The 23,329-nt window shown below is 46.2% G+C and overlaps 1 protein-coding gene across 2 annotated transcripts; it reads right to left on the bottom strand.

Annotated features, from left to right (window-relative positions):
- Positions 1 to 1,118: 1,118 nt before the first annotated feature.
- LOC309378805 (C-type lectin lectoxin-Lio2-like) lies at positions 1,119 to 17,837 on the bottom strand. 2 transcript variants are annotated; one of them, XM_081927491.1, is made up of 5 exons: positions 17,624 to 17,837; positions 5,022 to 5,101; positions 2,607 to 2,741; positions 2,190 to 2,301; positions 1,119 to 1,609 (listed from the first exon to the last, which is right to left on the bottom strand). In XM_081927491.1, exons 1-5 carry the CDS (start codon positions 17,742 to 17,744, stop codon positions 1,527 to 1,529), a joined length of 531 nt encoding a protein of 176 aa, XP_081783617.1. In that variant the 5' UTR covers positions 17,745 to 17,837; the 3' UTR covers positions 1,119 to 1,526. The 2 variants fall into 2 exon arrangements, with proteins under 2 accessions (XP_081783617.1, XP_081783616.1); XM_081927490.1 differs by lacking the exons at positions 1,119 to 1,609; positions 2,190 to 2,301; positions 2,607 to 2,741; positions 5,022 to 5,101 and adding exons at positions 11,235 to 12,760; positions 13,241 to 13,352; positions 13,661 to 13,795; positions 15,708 to 15,787 and having other exon boundaries at positions 17,624 to 17,834.
- Positions 17,838 to 23,329: the final 5,492 nt, after the last annotated feature.

Here is a 23,329-nt window from a genome sequence, read left to right as displayed (position 1 = left end):
TAGATCCAGTGTTAGGTGTGGAGCAGGTAATCCTATGGGACAATTGGGAGCAGAAAGGGAGCTCCTAATTAATCCTTTGCAAGCAGGACTTGGGGATAGCAAGCTCTCCTTGAGTTGGTTGCAATTCAGATTTCCCTCCATAGATTTCCCTTCCAAATTGATGGGAAAGTGCATTTCAGAGGCCCTCCTCTTCACCACTGACAGTGCTAAGAGCAAGCCCCATAGGGAACATCCTACTGCTGCCAAGGGGGGGCCTTGCTCTCATCTAATTAGTGCTGGACTGAAGCCCCTTTGGAGACACCCTTTCAGCAACAAGCAGCTGGTTTGCGCTGAGAGCACAGCTGCAAGGGGGCTGGCTGCAAGTCCCACTTTGTCTTTTTGCAGGTGTGGTTTGAATTCAAGCCGCACCTGCAAACAGTCATTTCTCCTCTGCAGAGGGCTTGCTTTCATTAAGGCTTCACCCTTCCCAGTGCTCTAGAAGACACTGCCATAAAAGTGCATTGGTTCTTTGCAAACTAAAAGAGACCAGTTGAATGTCCTAAATGGCTTTCAATCTGAATCAGGATATTGGAGACATGTGAGTTGGCAGGGGCAGGAAGTAATAAAGACTCTCCTCCCTGCAAGAGAGGGGAGTGGTTGTGGCCGGGAGCCGGACTCTGCCTCAAGCAGGGGGCGTTTGCCCCCTGCCTCCCACTCACCTGGCTGGCGCCCACGCCCTCGGCCAGGCACCCAACCAGGTGCCTTCAAGGGGGCGTGTACAGCAGCCTGAATTGCTGTGGCGCCAGCCTCCAGCCCTCACTTTTTGTCGTCCCGTTGCGATGCCTGCTTGGCGGGAGGCAATGGCACGACCCTTGGTGACATCAGGGGAGAGCCTATAGTTGGATTAGCATCAACAGGCTCCACCTACTGGTGAATAAACCCCCTTTGTTTGTTTGTTTGTTTTTTAGACTCACCCCTCTCTGAGTGGGTGGAGTCAGCTGACGTAATCCAATGCCTAAGCCAATACCTTTTCACTTGCTGTAATCAATAAAGTTGTGGCCCATTAACCTTATATCACGTGTCCTTGTGTTTCATTCCACTGCGCGGGGTTCAGGTCCTCGAACCACAAATGGAAGTAATTGACTGCTGTTTCAGGGGCATGTGTTTAAATTCACAGTGGGCTGAGGCATCTATTAGGGATGGGGAGACTGTTGTCCTCCTGACGTTGGTGGACTCCCACTCTCATCATTCCCACTCATCATCGCCAGTTGTCTAGGATGATGCTAGTGGTCCTCAAGCAACATCTGAAAGGCCACAAAGGTTCTTCATCCTGGGCTCCCAGGGAAGGGGGCTCTTGCTACTTGCAGGATTCAATTAGATCTATTGCAGGCTACAGTGAGAGCAGGACGCTGGAATAGATGGGCCACTGGAATGGGGCAGAAGGGCACCTCTGACGTTTTCATATTCTGAAAAAGGCGCAGGTAGAAAGACAGCGTTGGATGGAAGCTTCTGAGATTTGATGGGGTCAGCCAGGGAGAGTGAAGAGGTCAGGAGGATCTGTAATTTGGCCTATGTTTGCAAATATAGGACTCTACATTCTTGCAGCTCTCTGCTCTAAATTTCTCAAAACCTGGAAAAACACAGAGAAATGGTCTTAGGCAGAGTCAACAGCAGACACCAGGAGCTCCTTGGCATGTTGCTGCTGTTGGGACCCCAACACCCTCAAAACACATGTACCCCCACCCCACGGTGGCCACAGGGAATGTCCTTTCTTCTTCTCCCATTCAAAAGAAACCAAGCCACTCATCCAATACTAAATTGGCCAAGGCGGGTGGTGGCATCTATGGGGAGGACCTTGAGTAGAAAGCAAAAGTGGATTAGGATGGTGTTCCCTGTCAGTCTGAGCCACCTTGGGAACATAGCTGTCAATGTTTCCCTTTTTTAAAGGGAAATTCCCTTATTCCGAATAAGAAAAGGGAAAAGTTGACAGCTATGCTTCGGAAGGCTAGATTCTTGTAAGGCAGCTTGGAAATATTTCTATCTAACAGATGAAAGGGCACCAAAGGAAGTCCTTCACTCACGACCTCTTAGCCAAAGAGCAGGCAAGGAGCACATCTCATACCCTCAGTAGAAATTTAGAAGATACTGCAACCCACATTGCATTGAGCATGGCAGCTCCAAAGTACCAGCCCTGAGAGCGGACTCCTTACCGTCCCCACGAAACAAGGAGGCACATGAGTTGACGCCATGTTTATTAGGTTCTCCCTCAGCCCATGGTAAGAACTTGGCAGCAGAGCCATCTGTCCACTTCCAATTTCCATTCTGCAGGGACAAGAGAGTTGATATGCTCTTTAGAAAGAACAGATCATAAGGAGACCCTTCCAAGGACACAACACGCTCCTTGATTATTCTACCCAAACGAACCACAGACAACATTATTTGCGTTGCAGGACATCAGCTAGGAGCCCACCATGACTGTTTTGGTCTCAAGTATGTTGAGTCCAGAGAACCTTCTCATAACATTTTGAGGACATCAGCTGGGGAAGCCCCATAGAAGAATCTTCCCACTGAATTCATTTACTATCAGCTCCAACAGTGCGGAGGAGGAGAAGGCCTTGGAGACTCACCCTATCCTCGTCTGACAATCCAATCCAGACACTTAGTTCCATCGATCTTTTAAGGTCTTTAGCCAATAAATCCAGTTCTGTTGCTTCACGGATAGAGACAAGCTCAGAAGTCATGTCAAATACACGACAGGCTCTCTGAGAGGTGGAAAAAAGAATGAGTTTTATGCAGCTAGACTTACCTTTGAATTCTCCTCAAAGTCAGGTTCAAGGTTGAATATTGCAGTCACAATACATGGAAATCCAGCTCTGGACATGTGACTGATTGAAATGCAAGCTTTGTTTGGCCACCTGAGATCCAGCACGGTGCAATATCCCCATTTGTGTCTCACTCAGTTTCTTCATTATCTGATTTTTAATTAGAATCTCCACTTTTAGTTTGTGATTTTGTTTATAAAAAGAAAAGTTCTCGGGAGGACTGAGCAGCATTTGAGTGTACATTGCCCTAGTATATAAACATTTGTTTGCAATATCACTTGATATACTGCAGTTTTGGGGGTTATTTTTTAATAGTACCGTATTTTTCACCCTATAGGGCGCACCTGCCCATAGGACGCACCTATTTTTTCCCTTGATTCCCCCCCACAGCTCTTTTTTCCTTGATTCCCCCCCCCCCAGCTCTGGGAGCAGCGGACAGGCTGCACGCAGCCTGTGCGCTACTCCAAGACCTTCCCCCTGCTTTTTCGGGAGGTGGCGGAATTCCCCCACCGGCAGAAGCCACACAGCCTTTAAAGAGCGCGTGGCTTCTGGGTGCTTTTGCGGGAGGTGGGGGAATTCTCCCATCTCCCGCAAAAGCCCACAGGAGGGAGAAGGGACGGACTCAGCCAGTCTGTTCCTTTACCCTCCTTGGGGAAAAGCACCTAAGAGCGGCGCGCTCTTTAAAGGCTGCATGGCTCCTGCGGGCTTTTTGACCCAGCTTGTGGGGCTTTCAGTGGGGGGAAGCACTGCTCCCCTCAAAGCGGGGTCGGGGAGCAGTGCGAAGGCGCCTTCCTGCTGCCCCCGATCCTCTGGGGCTGGCGATGGGGGGAAGCACTGCTTTCCCCCACCGCCAGCCTCAAAGAGCAGACTTTCCTGGCTTCAGTGAAAGCAACGCGAAGCCCCTGGAGCGCAGGCTTCGGAGGCTTTGCGTTGCTATCGCTGAAGCCAAGGAGCCTGCATTCACCCCATAGGACGCACACACATTTCCCCTTCATTTTTGAAGGGGAAAAAGTGCGTCCTATAGGGCGAAAAATACGGTACACTTTGCCACTGAGGGGGGTGACAAAATGCCGGGCGGCACTCACCACGGGGCCTGCAGCGCACCTGAGTCATGTGTCTCTCCTGGAAGTAACACGGTGGCTTGGTTGCCTGCAGGTTCTACACTGCCCCAAATGGTCTGCCCGCCACCTCCCCATCAGCTGTAGGGTGGCTGAGTGGGAGGAGGCATGCAGACTCCTTGGAGGCCCAGCGGAGAGTCCTGCCCCAGCTGGCCCCGCCTCTGGACACAGGGCATGTGCGCCACCCCAGGCACCCAATTGGCTTGTTCCACTGCTGCGTCTCTGCTGTTGATCTGACAGGGCAGGTGTGTGACAGGGCAGCCTTGAGGTCAGAGCTGAGCAAGCCAACTAGCTGGTGCATCAGATGGCGTCCCTCAGGGTGCTGACACAGCTGTTATTTTCCTGGTGGGCTTCCGTGACTCCCACACCATACATTTCAAGCACCTTCAGTAAACATTCAGAGCATGTAGGTTTTACCCAAGAACCGTGGGGACTGTAGCCCTGCAAACAGCAACCTACAGTTCCCAGGATTCTTAAGGGAAGTTCGTGTTCTTCAAATGTGTGTTCAATGGGTGTTGGGGATCTTGCTCACTTCGTCTCTAAGGTATGGTGGGTTCTCCAAGTTGTTCCTGATAAAATGATGTTGCTTATGACCCTACCCTGTCCCTGGGGGCTCACCTGAAAGCAGAACATGTTGGAGCCTTCATCAAACCTGAGTAAGTACTCCAACCTTTGGGGCCAACGGGTCTTTTCTGGGATGATGAGCCCACCATCTCAAGCCTACTTCCAGCCTATGAGCAGCGTATCTATCCAATCACTATCCCACACAACCTGCATCTTTCCAGGATTGAGTTTCAGCCTGGTGGCCCTCATCCAGCCCCCTAGTGGTTCTAGGCAATGGCCCTGAGCTTCCTCAGCCTCATCTGAATCTGAGAAGAACGATAAACTGATGAACTGAGCTGGTTGCCCAAGGCCTCACATCAGATGCCTAAATGACATCTCATCAGCTCTTGAGATGCAAAAGATGGCCTCCTGGGATAAAAATCATGGCCATGGGATTGAGATTCATAACAGGTCTTCTGCAGAGACTCTCAAGCATATCTTGTGTTTTGTGCCCTTGCTCTTTCTGGACCCACCCAAAGCACCTAGAGGCCCCTCTTACCACTGCCTCGTGCCATGTTAGCCGGTTGGAAAAGCCATGATAGCAGCTTTCCATTTCTTTTTTCCAGCCCCGGAGGCAGCCTTGAGGTAACAGAGAGGGAGAACATTAGCATTCAACATGGTCACGTCAGCACATGAAACAGTGGAAATAAAATATTTTGGGGGTGTCATAAAAGCCAAAGGGAAATTGAACGTCCTCAAAGACGTCCCAGGTCATGGGGTCCTCCACTTTCTTGGTGTCCAATATGACATATAATATTTTAATTGTATTAAATTATTTACCTGCCAATGATAAATAAACCCAGAATGATTCTGAAAAGTGTAGCTGGTCACTGCAACTATACTGAGGGTGCGGGTTCCAAAGATGTGGAGCTACCTCAGAAAAAAAGACCTACTGACAGATGAAGATGGTAGACAGACCAGTATCCAACTGGAACGTCCGTGTGCAAGGAAGAGGATACAGGCACAAACAAGTCCACAGATTTCATAGGTCCATCCCATTCAGGGGCCTGAAGGTTCAAGTCAGCACGTTGAAGTGCACAGGGAGACATTAAAACTGGTACGATGTAAGTGCTATTCAAGCTGTGTGCTGTAAACAGAACAGGATTCTGTCATTTTGAACCAAACAGTCTACAGGGCCAGACCCACACACGACACATTACAGTAGTCTAGCCTGGACCAAGACCAGCACATGGATCACAGTGGCTAAAACTCAACTCTTCAGAAAGGGATACAACTATTTTACCCTAGGAAACTGATGAAATACAATATGCATCATCCAAGACTCGCTGGAATTGCTGGATCTGATAATTTACCGTATTTTTTGCACCATAACACTCACTTTTTTCCACCTAAAAAGTAAGGGGAAATGTCTGTGCATGTTATGGAGGGAATGCCTACAGGTGGCATACCTACGGATTTTCCTCCTCTAAAAACTACGTGCATGTTATGGTCGGGTGCGTGTTATAGAGGGAAAAATACGGTAACCAAAATGGCACACGAGAGGTTGGGCAAAAATGCCAATGGATCTGCACTTGGTTTTCTAATGCTGCCAGAAGCTTCTCTTTCCCTAAGGAGACATCAACCACCTCCGAGATGAAATGATATCTTACCAGTGGGACCGTAGAGGTTGTTTGCTTTTTTATTTTCATTGCGAAGCCAAAGGAGAGCTGCCATATCAGAACAAGGCAGGTGCAAAGGAGGCTGAGCCTGGGGTCGGAGGAAGGCTGCATCTGCTTCTAGAGACAGAAAACACAAAACACACAATTGCTAGGCTGAGTTTCCTGCATCCATCGCTCAGAAGGCAAGGCATTCGCTTTCTTTCTAAAAGAAAAAAACACTCATTATCTCACCCAGATAGAATAAAGTAAAGGTAAACAGAAACGTGGGTGGTGCTGTGGGTAAAACCTCAGCGCCTAGGACTTGCCAATCGCATGGTCAGCGGTTCAAATCCCCACGACGGGGTGCGCTCCCGTCGTTCAGTCCCAGCGCCTGCCAACCTAGCAGTTCGAAAGCACCTCCGGGTGCAAGTAGATAAATAGGGACGGCTTACTAGTGGGAAGGTAAACGGCATTCTGTGTGCTGCGCTGGCTCGCCAGATGCAGCTTGTCACGCTGGCCACGTGACCCGGAAGTGTCTGCGGACAGCGCTGGCTCCCGGCCTCTAGAGTGAGATGAGCGCACAACCCCAGAGTCTGGCAAGACTGGCCCGTATGGGCAGGGGTACCTTTACCTTTACTAAACAGAAAAAAGTAAGGAGTTACAAACCCTCAAGATCAAATCATTTCACTTTATAGATTTATCAACTCTTTTATTTGTTGGGGAGCTGGTCCCTGAGACGCAAAGGTACCCCATTGTTCGTGTGCTGCTCACTTTAGAGATATAGCTGCCATTCAAAGGCCAGCATGGAGAGTCAAAGAGATCAGAAGGGGGGAGATAACTCACCTGGTTTTTCAGCTTCTCCCTCTCTCTCTGAGCTGCTGACTCTTCCTTATTCAAGTGTTCCAGTTGAGCTACGCCTGGGTGGGAAGCTGGTCTTTATGTGTCATTTATAGTCTCATAGGTAGGCAATGGCATGTGGTGAGAGACACTTGGCAGCACAAGGGAAGCCTAATGTTTCAACACAGTCATACACTGAGATCTTTTGCATCAGAACACAAAAGTACAGAAAGATCTCTTTCACCTAAAAGCCACTGTGGATTGAAAAATATCCAGCTGCTATGAAGTGGGAATTAGCAAGGAGGAGAGTCCTGCTAGGCAAGGAGAAAGTAAGAAGGTAGGAAGAGTGCTGCTGGATCTGCCCACCCATTTTGCAAAATGTGGTCATTGCTGCTTCTCCCCACATTGCCTCTTTGTTGTTGTTTAGTCGTTCAGACGTATATGACTCCTCATGACCCCCTGGACCAGAGCACGACAGGCCCTCCTGTCTTCCACTGCCTCCCACAGTTTGGTCAAACTCATGCTGGTAGCTTCCAGAACACTGTCCCACCATCTCGTCCTCCGTTGTCCCCTTCTCCTTGTGCCCTCCATCTTTCCCAGCATCAGGGTCTTTTCCAGGGAGTCTTCTCTTCTCAGGAGGTGGCCAAAGTCTTGGAGCCTCAGCTTCAGAATCTGTCCTTCCAGTGAGCACTCAGGGCTAGCACCAGAATTCAAAAGCATCAATTTTTCAGCAATCTGCCTTCTTTATGGTCCTGCTCTCACATCCATACATCATTACTGGGGAAACCATAGCCCATAGCATAATAATAATAATAATAATAATAATAATAATAATAATAATAATAATAATTTATTATTTATTATTTATACCCCGCCCATCTGGCTGGGCTTCCGCAGCCACTCTGGGCGGCTTCCAAGAAATATTAAAATACTGTAGTACATCAAACATTAAAAGCCTCCCTAAACAGGGCTGCCTTCAGATGTCTTCCAAAAGTCTGGTAGTTGTTGTTGTTCTCTTTGACATCTGGTGAGAGGGCATTCCACAAGGAGGGTGCCACTACCAAGATGGCCCTCTGCCTGGTTCCCTGTAACTTGGCTTCTCGCAGTGAGGGAACCGCGAGAAGGCCCTCAGTGCTGGACCTCAGTATCCGGGCAGAACGATGGGGGTGGAGACGCTCCTTCAGGTATACTGGGCCGAGGCCGTTTAGGGCTTTAAATCCAGCACCAACACTTTGAATTGTGCTCAGAAACGTACTGGGAGCCAATGTTGGTCTTTCAAGACCGGTGTTATATGGTCTCGGCAGCCACTCCCAGTCCCCAGTGCAGCTGCTGCATTCTGGATTAGTTGTAGTTTCCGAGTCACCTTCAAAGGTAGCCCCACATAGAGTGCATTGCAGTAGTCAAAGCGGGAGATAACCAGAGCATGCACCACTCTTGCGAGGCAGTCCGCAGGCAGGTAGGGTCTCAGCCTACGTACCAGATGGAGCTGGTAAACAGCTGCCCTGGACACAGATTTGACCTGTGCCTCCATGGACAGCTGTGAGTCCAAAATGACTCCCAGGCTGCACACCTGGTCCTTCAGGGGCACAGTTACCCCATTCAGGACCAGGGAATCCTCCACACCTGCCCGCCTCCTGTCCCCCCAATACAGTACTTCTGTCTTGTCAGGACTCAACCTCAATCTGTTAGCCACCATCCATCTCCAACCGCCTGCAGACACTCACTATACGGACCATTGTTGGCAGGGTGATGTCTCTGCTTTTTAAGAGGCTGTCTAGGTTTGTCATTGCTTTTCTCCCAAGAAGCAGGCGTCTTTTAATTTTGTGACTGCTGTCACCATGGATCCTTCATGGATCACTGCTTTGCCGTGGTGAAGGGGCTTGAATAACTCAGAGAATCTATGAGCTATGCCATGCAGGGCCATCCAAGATGGACAGGTCATAGCGGAGAGTTTTGACCAAACGTGATCCACCTGGAGCAGGAACCAGCAAGCCACTCCAGTATCCCTGCCAAGGAAACTCCATGGACAAAGACAACATCGCCTCTTACTTTGAGTGTATTGTGTCAGCTAATGAAGCCCCACCTCTTTCCCTCACTTTAAGGAAGAAAAGTGGTGTATGTGTGTATCTTTCTTTCTTCAGAGTGAGACAATCTGCTTGAGATGGACAAGGAGAGTGTCTGTTCCACATCTCCAAGGTGATCATGAATGGCAGGGTGAGATTTTGTCCTGTTTCCTGATTTGGAATGGGAGGGGGGGAGATCAACTTCTGCACAGGGTGCAACTGAAGTGGAACGGCAGGGCTGTGTGGTCCCCTGATCCACTGGGTCTCTGGGATTGTGGGACAGTGGTCAGAGCTTGCCTTAAAGGTGAGGTGCTTGCTATAACAGCAGTGTCAGTGAACACCTCTTACTTGATCAAAGGCAGGGAGCTCTTCCAGGGTTGGCATAACTCTGTGGTGGAGCCTCTGCTTTTGGAGACAGAAGACTCCAGATTTGTTTCCCCACCCTCTTCCAGTAGGGCTAGAATCCTGGAGAGCTGCTTCCTTTCAGAGCCAGATGTAGTCGTGCATAGACCAAAGATGAAGGAGTGAGATCTGTTCTTCGGAACTTCATCGCTCTGGCATGAAAACTGTTCCTGGCCCAAGGTGTCAGCCAGAATGGCACCTTCCTTCATGCTATCCTCCTTCCTTGCTATCCTCTTCTGATCCAAATGCACAAATGCATGACTGGCGCATACTTTCCCACATGTCGCCGTCATCAGGATATGTTCTTGCAACTCAGTTGGCATCATCAAGAGGAATCCATTCTCCATCATCTGATAAGACAGGGCATGAAACACCCTGTTCCTTTGCCTAATCAGAGTATAGGTTGAAATCCTGCCCACCAGCTAATGCTGTTTGTGGGCTGCTATGAGCACACCCTGATATACCCAGGAGGAGTTTGGTTTCAGAAGAACTGCCCCAGTCTTCTGTAGCAGAGGTACAGAGTGTTCACCCCCCCAACAGTGCATTTCAAAGGCCACATCTTGCTTTTCAAGGTATATGTAATTAAATACAGGGAGGAAGGTGGTGCAAGGGATCTGAGGTGGAGGTGAGTGTGGTGCCATAGTAGTCCCACACAGCAGAGGGCATCATCAAACGTTCATCTATTGGCACGAATTCCAACTTGGGCCAATTAATAGAATTCCCTTATATTTTACCAAAGGCATCTACTGTTTTCATCAACATAAGAACAGCAGAAATAAGCAAAAGGGTCTCATCGGCAAATAAAACCAATTGTGATCCATAGCTGTCAACGTTTTCCTTTTTTTAAGGGAAATTTCCTTATTCTCAATAGGATTCCTTGCAAGAAAAGGGAAAAGTTGACAGCTATGTTGTGATCTGCTCTGCAGATCTCACAATGTTCTCTAATAACAGAGGCCATGGGTTCTAGGCAAATATTTAAAAACAAAGGTGAAAGTGGACATCCTTTTTTGTACCTCTAGACAATGGGAAAATAGCAGACATGATGCCATTCACTTTCATTCTAGATGTAGGCAAGTCATGCAATATTTCAATTTGTTTTTAAAGTCCAAAGGAAATCCAAATTTACTGAAAGCTGCCTTCATATACCGTTCCCTTTCAGCATCTAATGATAAAGTTAGGAATTGATCTTTACTTTTGTTTAATTCTATCAAAGCCATACCAATCTGATATAATCTGCTGCTTGTCTCATTTGTATAAAACTGGTTTGGTCATTCTTAGCAGCTGACGCTATGGCTTGCTGAATACTGTTTGCTAAATAATGCACCTGGAGAGGGCGCATCAGAGCTAGACAGTCGATTTTGTTGTTGTTGTTTAGTTGTTTAGTCGTGTCCGACTCTTCGTGACCCCATGGACCAGAGAACGCCAGGCACCTCTGTCCTCCACTGCCTCCCGCAGTTTGGTCAGACAGTCGATAGCCCTGGTTAACTCCACATTCCAGCGGGCCACCAGGGAATCAGCTGAAAGCCATCAACATGGGATAAAGCATCCCCTACCACTCTCTGGAAACCACCTGGATCCATTAAGTGGTGGGGGCGGACTATCCAAATCGGTCCCGCCTCCCTGCAGAGTGGAAGGGTCACGGAGAAGTCCAGTTGCACCAGGAAGTAAGGGGGAGACTCCCTGAGATGCCTCCATCTCAATATCAAAGCTTATAGAGGAGTCTATTGCCCTCAAGGCACCATATTGCCAACGTTTCAAAGGTCTTAGCCAGCACTTTGAAGTGGGTGCACAAATGGCAGAGCAACCACTGAGGCTGATGCAATATAGGAGTATTTATTTCTGCAGCATATTTGTAGAGGCATGTACATATTTCAAAAGTTATGCTTCCCCATCAGAATGACAAAAAGGTCAGGGATCTGCACTGAAGGAGGATTCTTTCTTCTGCTCATTGCCCAGTAGATTTCTTGGCATCTCAAAATGGTTGTGACATTTCTTTCTGCAAGTGCCTCTGTTGCCCTCAGTCCCCATCATCTTATACTTATTATACGAGGGATGGGGTACCTGCAAGGCTGTTCCCCTCCCAACTGTATCCTCAATGGATTCAAGTTAAAAGAAAGGAGATTCCAGCTAAACACAAGGATGAACTTTCTGAGTGTAAGAGCTATTTGACAGTGGAATGGACTCCCTCAGAAGGTGGTGAATTCTCCTTCCTTGGAGGTTTGAAAGCAGAGGTGGGATGACAGCCTGCCAGGGATGTTTTCGTTGTGATTCCTGCATTCCAGGGGGTTGGCCTAGATGACCCTCAGGGTCCCTTCCACTTCCACAATTTTATGGTTCTGTGTAACATTAGGGGTGGACAACAGGACAATTGGGAGCTGAAAGTGAGCTCCTAATTAATCCTTGCAAGCAGGAATGGGGACAGCAAACACTCCTTGAATTGGTTGCATTACAGATTTCCCCCCATAGATTTCTCTTACAGATTGGAAAGTGCATTTCAGAGGCCCTCCTCTTCACCACTGACAGTGCTAAGAGCAAGCCCCATTGGGAACATCCTACTGCCACCAAGGGGGGGGCTTGCTCTCATCTAATTAGTGCTGGACCAAAGCCCCTTTGGAGACACCCTTCCAGCAACAAACAGCTGGTTTGCACTGAGAAGCACAGCTGCAAGGGGGCTGGCTGCAAGTCCCACTTTGTCTTTTTGCAGGTGTGGTTTGGATTCAAGCCGCACCTGCAAACAGTCATTTCTCCTCTGCAGAGGGCTTGCTTTCATTAAGGCTTCGCCCTTCCCAGGGCTCTAGAAGACACTGCCATAAAAGTGCATTGGTTCTTTGCACAGTAAAATTGACCAGTTGAATGTCCTAAATGCAATCTGAATCAGGATATTGGAGACATGTGAGCCCTGTGGGGCAGGAAGTAACAAAGGGAAGTAATTGACTGCTGTTTCAGGGGCATGTGTTTAAATTCACAATGGGCTGAGGCATCTATTAGGGAAGGGGAGACTGTTGTCGTTCTGACGTTGGTGGACCCCAAAGGTTCTTCATTCTGGGCTCCAAGAAAGGGTGCTCTGCTACGTGCAGGATTCAATTAGATCTATTGCAGGCTACAGTGAGAGCAGGACGCTGGAATAGATGGGCCACTGGAATGGGGCAGCAGGGGACCTCTGACGTTTCTTATTCTGAAAAAGGCGCAGGTAGAAAGACAGCGTTGGATGGAAGCCTCTGAGATTTGATGGGGTCAGCCAGGGAGAGTGAAGAGGTCAGGAGTATGCAGTTCTGGCTCATGTTCACAAATATAGGGTTCTTCATATAGGCAATTCTCAGCTCTAAATCTCAAATAAACTGGAAAGAGAAAGAGAAATGAGCTTAGGCAGAGTGACATCAGCGGCTCCTTGGCATGCTGCTGCTGCGGGGACCCCCACCCCCTCAAAACACATGCACCCCCACACCCCATGGTGCCTGCAAAGAATGTCCTTTCTTCTTCTCCCATTCAGAAGAAACCCAGCCACTCATCCAATATTTAATTGGCCAAGGCTGGTGGTGGCATCTATGGGGAGGACCTTGAGTGGAAAGCAAAAGTGGATTAGGATGGTGTTCCCTGTCAGTCTGAGCCCCTTTGGGAAGGCTAGATTCTTGTAAGGCAGCTTGGGAATATCTCTACCAAACAGATGAAAGGGCTCTAAAGGAAGTCCTTCACTCTTGGCCTAAGAGCAGGCAAGGAGCACATCTCATACCCTCAGTAGAAATTTAGAAAATACTGCAACCCACATTGCATTGAGCATGGCAGCTCCAAAGTACCAGTTCTGAGAGCGGACTCCTTACCGTCCCCACGAAACAAGTAGGCACATGAGTTGATGCCACTACTCATAGGTTCTCCCCTAGTCCATGGTAGGAACTCAGGAAAAGAGTCATCTGTCCATTCCCAATTTCCATCCTGTAGGGACAAGAGAGGTGGGATGCTCTTTAGAAAGAACAGATCACAAGGAGACACTTCCAAGACACAGCACACTCCTTGATGATTCCACCCAAAAGAACCACAGATAACATTATTTGAGTTGCTGGACATCAGCCAGGAGCCCACCATGACTGTATTGGCCTCCAGTATGTTGAGTCCAGAAAACCTTCTCGTAGCATTTCATCAGCTGGGGAAGCCCCATAGAAGAATCTTCCCACTGAATTCATTTACTATCAGCTCCAACAGTGCTGACGGAGGAGGAGGAGGAGAAGGCCTTGGAGACTCACCTTATCTTTGACTGACAATCCAATCCAGACACGTGGGTTCTTTGTAATTAGAAGCATGTCAGACACCCTACGCAGTTGTTTCATATCATGGATAGAGGCAAGCTTAGAAGTCGTGTCAAATATATGGCAGGTTTTCTGAGAGGTGGAAAAAAGAATGAGTTTTATGCAACTACACTTACCTTAGAATTCTCCTCAAAGTCAGGTTCAAGGTTGAATATTGCAGTCACAATACGTGGAACTCCAGCTCCGGACATGTGACTGATTGAAATGCAAGCTTTGTTCGGCCAACTGAGATCCAGCACGGTGCAATATCCCCATTTGTGTCTCGCTCAGTTTCCTCACTGTCTGATTTTTAATTAGATTCTCCACTTTCAGTTTGTGATTTTGTTTATAAAAAGAAAAGTTCTCGGGAGAACTGAGCAGCATTTGAGTGGACATTGCCCCAGTATAAAAACATTTGTTTGCTATTTCACCTCATATTCTGCAGCTTTGGGTCTTATTTTCAAGAATACACTTTACCCACAATTTCCTCTAATACAGTGGTGCCCAACTGGTGGGCAGGGGGCCAAGAGCCCCACAAATCTTCAAGGATGTGCCCGGGCCCCCTCAAAATTCTGTGGTGTCTGTGCATGCATGCCTCCTAACGTGCTTACCTCACTCGCATACACTGCATGTTGTGTGAAGTGTATGTATGTTTGTTCAAAATATTTTTGGGGAGAACGAAATTTCAAATGATGCCTCTGTTTTGATGTGTGTTATTTCAGGACATGCCAAATTGAGTTGCTCTCATTAAAATGTGCTTCAAAGCCAAATTTCCCCCCACCATGCCCATCTAATGAATTGCATGTGCACTTTTAAGGCTGCCAGATCCATCATGCAGCATGCTACGTCCAGTGGCGTAGTGGTCATTTTATGTTTGTGCAGAAGCTGGACACAACAGCCAACCTGTCCCCAAGGAGAACTGAAAGCCTTGCCTTGAAAGAATGAAAAAGTGCAGGTAGCTGTGTTCATCTGTTAATATATTCCTTCCCCAAAGGAGGAACAGTACCTGGCAAAATACCCATTCTATTCGGATGAGCTTGGCTAATCAGGACATGGTAGGAGAATGCCAGGGACGTCCCTTACCATAGCAGGAACAACATTGCTATTTATTTAGACAGGGCAGCCTTGAGGTCAGAGCTGAGCAAGCCAACTAGCTGGTGCATCAGATGGCATCCCTCAGGGTGCTCACACGGCTGTTATTTTCCTGGTGGGCTTCAATGACTCCCACACCACACATTTCAAGCACCTTTAATAAACATGTAGCTTATACCCAAGAACCATGGGAACTGTAGCCCTGTGGACAGCAACCTACAGCTCCCTGGGCTCTTAGGGGAATGCCATGTTCTTCAAATGTGTGTTCAGTGGCAGTTGTGGATCTTGCTTGCCTCATCCCTTATTGCATAAGCTGTTCTGACTCTCTCTAATGTACTTTGGGTTCTCCATGCTATTCCCAACAAATGGGCATCATTTATGAACCTACCTGTCCCTGGGGGCTCACTTGAAAGCAGAACATGTTGGAGCCTTCATTAATCCTGAGTAAGTACTCCAACCTTTGGGGCCAATGGGTCTTTTCTGGGATGATGAGCCCACCATCTCAAGCCATCTTAAAGAAGGCCTGCCTACTTCCAGCCTATGAACAGTGTATCTATCCAATCACTATCCCACAGAACCTTTCCAGGATTGAGTTTCAGTGGCCTTCATCCAGCCCCCTAGTGGTTCCAGGCAATGGTCCTGAGCTTCCTCAGCCTCATCTGAATCTGAGAAGAAAGATAAACTGATAAACTGAGCTGGTTGCCCAAGGCCTAGTGAAGGAAAACCTCACTTCAGATGCCTAAATGACATCTCATCAGCTCTTGAGATGCCAAAGATGGCCTCCTGGGATAAAAAACATGGCCATGGGATTGAGATTCATAACATGTCTTCTGCAGAGACTCTCAAGAATATATTGTGTTTTGTGCCCTTGCTCTTTCTGGACCCACTCAAAGCACCTAGAGGCCCCTCTTACCATTGCCTCATGCCATATCAAAGGGTCGGAAAAGATTCGATAGCAGCTTTCCTGTATTCTGGTCCAGCCCCGGAGGCAGCCTTGAGGTAACAGAGAGGGAGAACACTAGCATTCAACATGGTCATGTCAGCACAGGAAACAGTGGAAATAAAATACCTGTATTCTTCCATCTTTTTGGGGCCTGAAAATTGAGGAAAAAGGGAAGGGGGGATTGAGCTTTTGGGGAGGATTATTTGGGGGGAATTCCGAAAATCGCACACCCACCAGAACACAGCACACAACCACTCGTGTTGCTGACAATTGCTGCTTACAGTCTTGGGCTCACACTTCGTTCCGACGAGTGAGCGATTTTTGGCAACTTCTCCCAACAATCAAGTGGCTAATCGCCGCTTAAGAACGCTTCATTCTGGCAGGTGAGCAATTTCCGGCATTGGCCACCTGATTGTTGTGGGCGGGGGGGAATCCCGAAAATCGCTTGCGCACTGGAATGGAGCACACAACCGCTCACATTGCAGCTACCTGATTGCCGCCATTAGCTCTCCTGCTTGCCACTGTGGCACCCAGTAGACAGCTGCCCTTGTCACAGGAAGAAGGAGCGTGATTGGCGGCCGCTGGCAGCAATAAGGGAGCTGATAGGTAGTTTCTGCACCGTGGCCAGTAGCCGCCAATCATGCTCCCGCTTGCTGTGACAAGGGCAGCTGTCTATTGGCTGCCACAGCAGCAAGCAGGAGGGCTCATGGTGGCAATCAGGCAGCTACGATGTGAGTGGTTGTGTGCTGTGTTCCAGTGGGTGAGCGATTTTCAGGATTCCCCCCTCAGCACTACCCGTGTATAAGACGAGCCTAAATTTTGAATCTCATTTTGGGGTCAATAAAGGTAAAGGTAAAAGGACCCCTGACCATTAGGTCTAGTCGTGACCTACTCTGGGGTTGCGGCGCTCATCTCGCTTTATTGGCTTCCGGGTCATGTGGCCAGCAGGACTAAGCCGCTTCTGGCGAACCAGAGCAGCGCATGGAAATGCTGTTTACCTTCCCGCCGGAGCGGTACCTATTTATCTACTTGCACTTTGACGTGCTTCCGAACTGCTAGGTTGGCAGGAGCAGGGACCGAGCAACGGGAGCTCACCCCATCGCGGGGATTCGAACCACTGACCTTCTGATCGGGAAGTCCTAGGCTCTGTGGTTTAACCCACAGCACCACCAGCTCATCTTATACACCTAAAAATACGGTATCTTTGGGGTGCCATAAAAGTCAAAGGGAAATTGAACGTCCTCAAAGACGTCCCAGGTCACGGGGTTCACCACTTTCTTGGTGTCCAATATGACATATAATATTTTCATTGTATTGTATTAAATTATTTACCTGCCTAGTTTCCAGCCAAGGGAAGCTAAGGAGACTAACTGCAATAGATAATCTTATTTCAACCACTAATAAAAACCACTAGGAAATAAATACTACCAAACCAAGAATGATTCATGGGAAGGCTCTTGGGCTCTTTAAGGCCTTCTGAAAAGTGTAGCTGTTCACTGCAACTATACTTGGGGTGGGGTCACCACAGAAAAGACCCCCTCTATTGGTGATAGCTCAACTGACAGATGAAGATGGTGGACAGACCAGTATCCAACTGGAACATCTGTGTGCAAGGAAGAGGATACAGGCACAAACAGTTTAACAGATTTCATAGGTCCATCCCATTCAGGGGCCTGAAGGTTAAAGTCAGCACGTTGAAGTGCACTGGGAGACATTAAAACTGGTACAATCTAAGTGCTATTGAAGCTGCGTGCTGTGAACAGAACAGGATTCTGTCATTTTGAACCAAACAGCCAATGGATCTGCACTTGGCTTTCTAATGCTGTCAGAAGCTTCTCTTTCTCTAAGGAGACATCAACCACCTCCGAGATGAAATGACACCTTACCATTGGGACGGTAGAGGTTGTTTGCTTTTTTAATTTTCATTGCGAAGCCAAAGGAGAGCTGCCATATCAGAACAAGGCAGGTGCAAAGTAGGCTGAGCCTGGGGTCGGAGAAAGGCTGCATCTGCTTTTAGAGACAGAAAACACAAAACACACAATTGCTAGGCTGAGTTTCCTGCATCCATCGCTCAGAAGGCAAGGCTTTGTCTTTCTTTCTAACAGATAGAATCTCACCCAGATAGAATAAAGTAAAGGTAAAGGTAAAGCGACCCCTGACCGTTAGGTTCAGTCCTGGCTGACTCTGGGGTTGCGGTGCTCATCTCGCTTTACTGGCCGAGGGAGCCGGCGTACAGCTTCCAGGTCATGTGGCCAGCATGACTAAGCTGCTTCTGGCGAATCAGAGCAGCGCACGGAAACGCCATTTACCTTCCCCCCAGAGTGGTACCTATTTATCTATTTGCACTTTGATGTGCTTCGAACTGCTAGGTTGGCAGGAACAGTGACCGAGCAACGGGAGCTCACTCCGTCGCGGTGATAGAACAAAGTAAGGAGTTACAAATCCTCAAGATCAAGGCATTTCACTTTATAGATTTATTAACTCTTTGATTTGTTGGGGAGCTGGTCCATGAGATGCAAAGGTACCCCATTGTTAGTGTGCTGCTCACTTTAATAAATAATAATAAATTTTTATTTATACCCCACTCTCCCCTGCCAGAGCCGGGCTCAGGGCGGCTAATACCAATAAAATTACAATAAAACATAATAGGGGAAAACAAACAAAGAAACAAACAAAAACCAGTTTATTAAAATATGGGTTAAAATACAATTAAAAAATGCAGCCTCATTTTTAATAGTAGCCCATAAATCAAAACCATAAGGGGAGGGAAACATAAGGGTCAGACCGAGTCCAAACCAAAAGCCAGGCGGAACAGCTCTGTCTTGCAGGCCCTGCGGAAAGATGTCAAGTCCCGCAGGGCCCTAGTCTCTTGTGACAGAGTGTTCTACCAAGTCGGGGCCAGTACTGAAAAGGCCCTGGCCCTAGTTGAGACCAATCTAACCACCTTGCGATTTGGGGCCTCCAAAGTGTTGTAATTTGTGGACCTTAAGGTCCTCCACAGGGCATACTAAGATAGGCGGTCCCGTAGGTACGAGGGTCCTAGGCCGCATAGGACTTTAGAGATATAGCTGCCATTTAAAGGCCAGCATGGAGAGTCAAAGAGATCAGAATGGGGGAGATAACTCACCTGGTTTTTCAGCTTCTCCCTCTCTCTCCGAGCTGCTGATTCTTCCTTATTCAAGTGTTCCAGTTGAGCTACGCCTGGGTGGGAAGCTGGTCTTTATGTGTCATTTATAGTCTGATAGGTAGGCAATGTCATGTGGTGAGAGACACTTGGCAGCACAAGGGAAGCCTAATGGTTCCACGCAATCATACACCGAGATCTTTTGCATCAGAACACAAAAGTACAGAAAGATCTCTTTCACCTGAAAGCCACTGTGGATTGAAAAATGTCCAACTGCTATGAAGTGGAAATTAGCCAGGAGAAAGTAAGAAGGTATGAAGAGTGCTGCTGGATCTGCCCACCAGTTATGCAAAATGTGGTCATTGCTTCTTCTCTCCACAGCGCCTCTGACTTTGTGTGTATTGTGTCAGCTAATGAAGCCCCACTTCTCTCCCTCATTTTAAGGAAGAAAAAGGGGGTCCTTCTTCAGATCTGGTTGAGATGGACAAGGAGAGTGTCTGTTCTACCACAAACACATCTCCAGAGTGATCATGAATGGCTGGGTGAGATTTTTGTCCACTCAGTTTCCTTATCTGGAATTGGGGGGAATATCACCTTCTGTGCAGGGTGCAATTAAAGTGGAATGGCAGGGCTGTGTGATCCCCTGATCCACTGGGTCCTTCCTTCCTTCCTTCCATCCATCCATCCATCCTTCCTTCCTTGCTGTCCTCTTCTGATCCAAATGCATGAGCGCATAAGACTGGTGTATACTTTCCTACATGTCATCATCAGCAAATGTTCTTGCAACTCACTTGACATCATGAGGAGAAATCCATTCTCCACCAGCAGATAAGACAAGGCATGAAACATGAAACATCACATTCCTTTGCCTAATCAGAATATTGAAATCCTGCCCACCAGCTGATGCAGTTTGTGGGCTGTTATGAGCACATATTGATATACTTGGGGGAAGGGGGTGTTAGTTTCAGAAGAACTGCCCCTGGTGTTCTACAGCAGAGGTACAGAGTGTTCACACCCCCAACAGTGCAATTCAAAGGCCACATCTTGTTTTCAAGGTTGTTGTTGTTTAGTCGTTTAGTCGTGTCTGACTCTTGTTCTTATAAGATCATCTGCAAAAGTTTTTAGCTTAAATTATTTCCCCACCACCACTATCCCCTTTATGCCTTCACCTGCTCTTATCCTCCTAGTCAACATTTCTAAGATCAAAATAAACAATAATGGGGACAGTGCACAGTCCTGTCTTGTTCCTTTAGTTATTTTAAAGCTTTCTGTTATTCCATTGTTGATAATCAGTTTGGCTTTTTTATTCCCATAAATGGTGTCTGTGCCCCTACTAAAAGACTTCCCCAGGCCCGTTGATTTTATCGTTTTTTCATAAAATTCCATGACACGTTGTCAAATGCCTTTTCCACATTGACAAACATTAATACCGGCTTCAGGTGGTAGCCATGTTGGTCTGACGCAGTCAAACTAAATAAAAAATTGTCCAGTAGCACCTTAGAGACCAACTAAGTTTGTTCTAGACAATTAATCCTGGCTGTTTGTCACTTTTTGCCTCCAAGTACTCCAATATGTCAATTATAGTTCTTATGTTATCTTTCATTTGGCATCCCAGTAGGAAACCTGTTTTATCTTCATTTATTTTGTCTTTTAGTATACTTTTCAATCTATTTGCCAGAATATGTGCAAAGAGTTTATAATCATTATTTAAGAGGGATATTGGTCTATAATTTTGAACTGTTGCTGATTCTTTTTTTTAAAAAAATGATATTTTATTAAGTTTTTAACAAAAAAAGGGTTACAAGACAATAAACAAAAAACACAGGAAAAATACAAAAGCACAAAAATACAAAAATACAAAAAATTAAGTTTAACATAAAAAGAAGAAGAGAAAAAAGAACAATCCCTCTTTTAAATTTCTCACCATTCATTAACTTATTTTCCTGACTTCCTCACACCTCCCTTTTTTTGTATTCCATTTAAAAATTGGTTCAGCAAATTCATACCCTCTTGATTTATCCCTAATTATTTCCTCACATGTTATAGCTTCAAGTTTTCGTCTAATGTCAATCCATTCTTGCATATTCTTATTTTACCTTATTACTAGAACCCCTTCATTTCATTTCAACGTCATCAACATTCAAAAATTTTACAATGTTTCTGTAAATAAATTTTAAATTTCCTTCAATCTTCTTCCACCAACTCTTCTCCCTGGTCTCGGATTCTGCCAGTCATTTCCGCCATTTCCATATAGTCCATTACTTGCATCTGCCATTCTTCCAAGGTGGGTAGGTCTTGTGTCTTCCAATGCTTTGCGATGAGTATTCTTGCTGCTGAAGTAGCATACATAAAGAAAGTTCTATCCTTCTTTGGCACCAATTGGCCGACCACGCCCAGGAGAAAGGCCTCTGGTTTCTTCAGGAAAGTATATTTAAATACTTTTTTCATTTCATTATAGATCATCTCCCAGAAAGCCTTAATCCTTGGACACGTCCACCAAAGGTGAAAGAATGTACCTTCAGTTTCTTTACATTTCCAGCATTTATTGTCGGGCAAATGATATATTTTTGCAAGCTTGACTGGGGTCATGCACCACCTGTACATCATTTTCATAATATTTTCTCTTAAGGCATTACATGCCGTAAATTTCATACCGGTGGTCCACAACTGTTCCCAGTCAGCCAACATAATGTTATGTCCAATATCTTGTGCCCATTTTATCATAGCAGATTTTACCGTTTCATCTTCAGTATTCCATTTCAACAGCAAGTTATACATTCTTGATAGTGTCTTAGCTTTGGGTTCTAACAATTCTGTTTCTAATTTTGATTTTTCCACCTGGAATTTAAAATCTAAATTATAGGCCTCCCTTATTTGAAAATAATGAAGCCAGTCTCGCACCTTATCCTTAAGCTTCTCATAACTCTGCAAGTTCAATTTATCACCCTCCTGTTCCAAGATTTCCCAATATTTTGGCCAGTTGGCCTCCATGTTAAGTCTTTTCAAAGCCTTTGCTTCCATAGGTGATAGCCACCTTGGGGTTTTGTTTTCAAGTAAGTCTTTGTATTTTATCCAGACATTAAAGAGTGCTTTTCTGACAATATGATTTTTAAAAGCCCTATGCACTTTAACCTTGCCATACCACAAATATGCATGCCACCCAAAAGCATTATCATAACCTTCTAGATCTAAAATGTCTGTGTTCTCAAGAAGCAGCCATTCTTTCAACCAACAGAATGCTGCTGATTCATAGTATAGTTTTAGGTCTGGCAGGGCAAATCCCCCTCTTTCTTTAGCATCAGTAAGTATCTTAAATTTTATTCTGGGCTTCTTGCCCTGCCAGACAAATCTAGAGATATCTCTTTGCCACCTCTTGAAACAATCCATCTTATCTATAATTTGCAATGGTTGAAATAAAAACAGCATTCTTGGCAATACATTCATCTTTATCACAGCAATTCGACCAAGCAAGGAAAGCTTCAGGCCTGACCATATTTCAAGATCTTTTTTCACTTCTGACCAGCATTTCTCATACTTATCTTTAAACAAATTCACGTTCTTAGCAGTCATGTTCACCCCCAGGTATTTTACTTTCTTTACTAATGTTAAACCTGTCTCCTTCTGAAACCTCTCTCTCTCAATCGGTGTTAAATTTTTCTCCAAAACCTTGGTTTTTTGCTTATTCAACTTAAAACCTGCCACCCGACCAAATTCCTGGATTAATTCCAAAACCCTTTTAGTGCTAGACTCTGGCTCCTGTAATGTCAATACTAGGTCATCTGCAAAAGCTTTAAGTTTGTACTGTTTAACTCCGACCTGAATACCTTGGATCAGATGGTCCCTTCTAATCATATTTAGCAGGACCTCCAGGACCGAGATAAACAAGAGAGGGGAAATTGGGCAGCCTTGTCGTGTCCCTTTCTCCATCTTAAATTCTTCTGTCACCACATTATTAACTATCAATTTAGCCTTTTGTTCTGAATAAATTGCCCCTATACCATTTTCAAAACCTTGACCAACCCCCATCCCCTGTAAGTTCTGATTCTGTACCTTGCTTTGGGATTAGTGTTATGAATGCATCTTGTCACAATTCTGGCAATTTCCCTTTACATAATATCTCATTCATAACCTCCTTAAGCGGTTGTGCTAGGGATTCTTCCAATTTTTTATAAAAAGAAGCAGGTAAACCATCTGGGCCTGGTGTTTTCCCAAGTTTTGCATTTGAAATTGCCTGCTGAATTTCCATCATAGTAACTGGAGAATTTAACTATTTAATTTTCTCATCCGGTATCTTTGGGAAATTATTTTGACATAAGTATTTTTCTGTTTTGTCTTGGTTTTCTTTCCCTTCTTGATACAATCCCCTAAAGCAGTTTTCAATTTTTTTAGTTATTTCCTTTGGATCATCAATAATTTCCCCCTATCTTTGAATTTGTTTATCGCCTTTTATTTTTGTTTTTTCCTTAAT

Source organism: Podarcis melisellensis (assembly GCF_964234715.1).
Source record: "Podarcis melisellensis genome assembly, chromosome: 10".
Taxonomy (NCBI): Eukaryota; Metazoa; Chordata; class Lepidosauria; order Squamata; family Lacertidae; genus Podarcis; species Podarcis melisellensis.
This window is presented reverse-complemented; position numbering and strand designations above follow the sequence as displayed.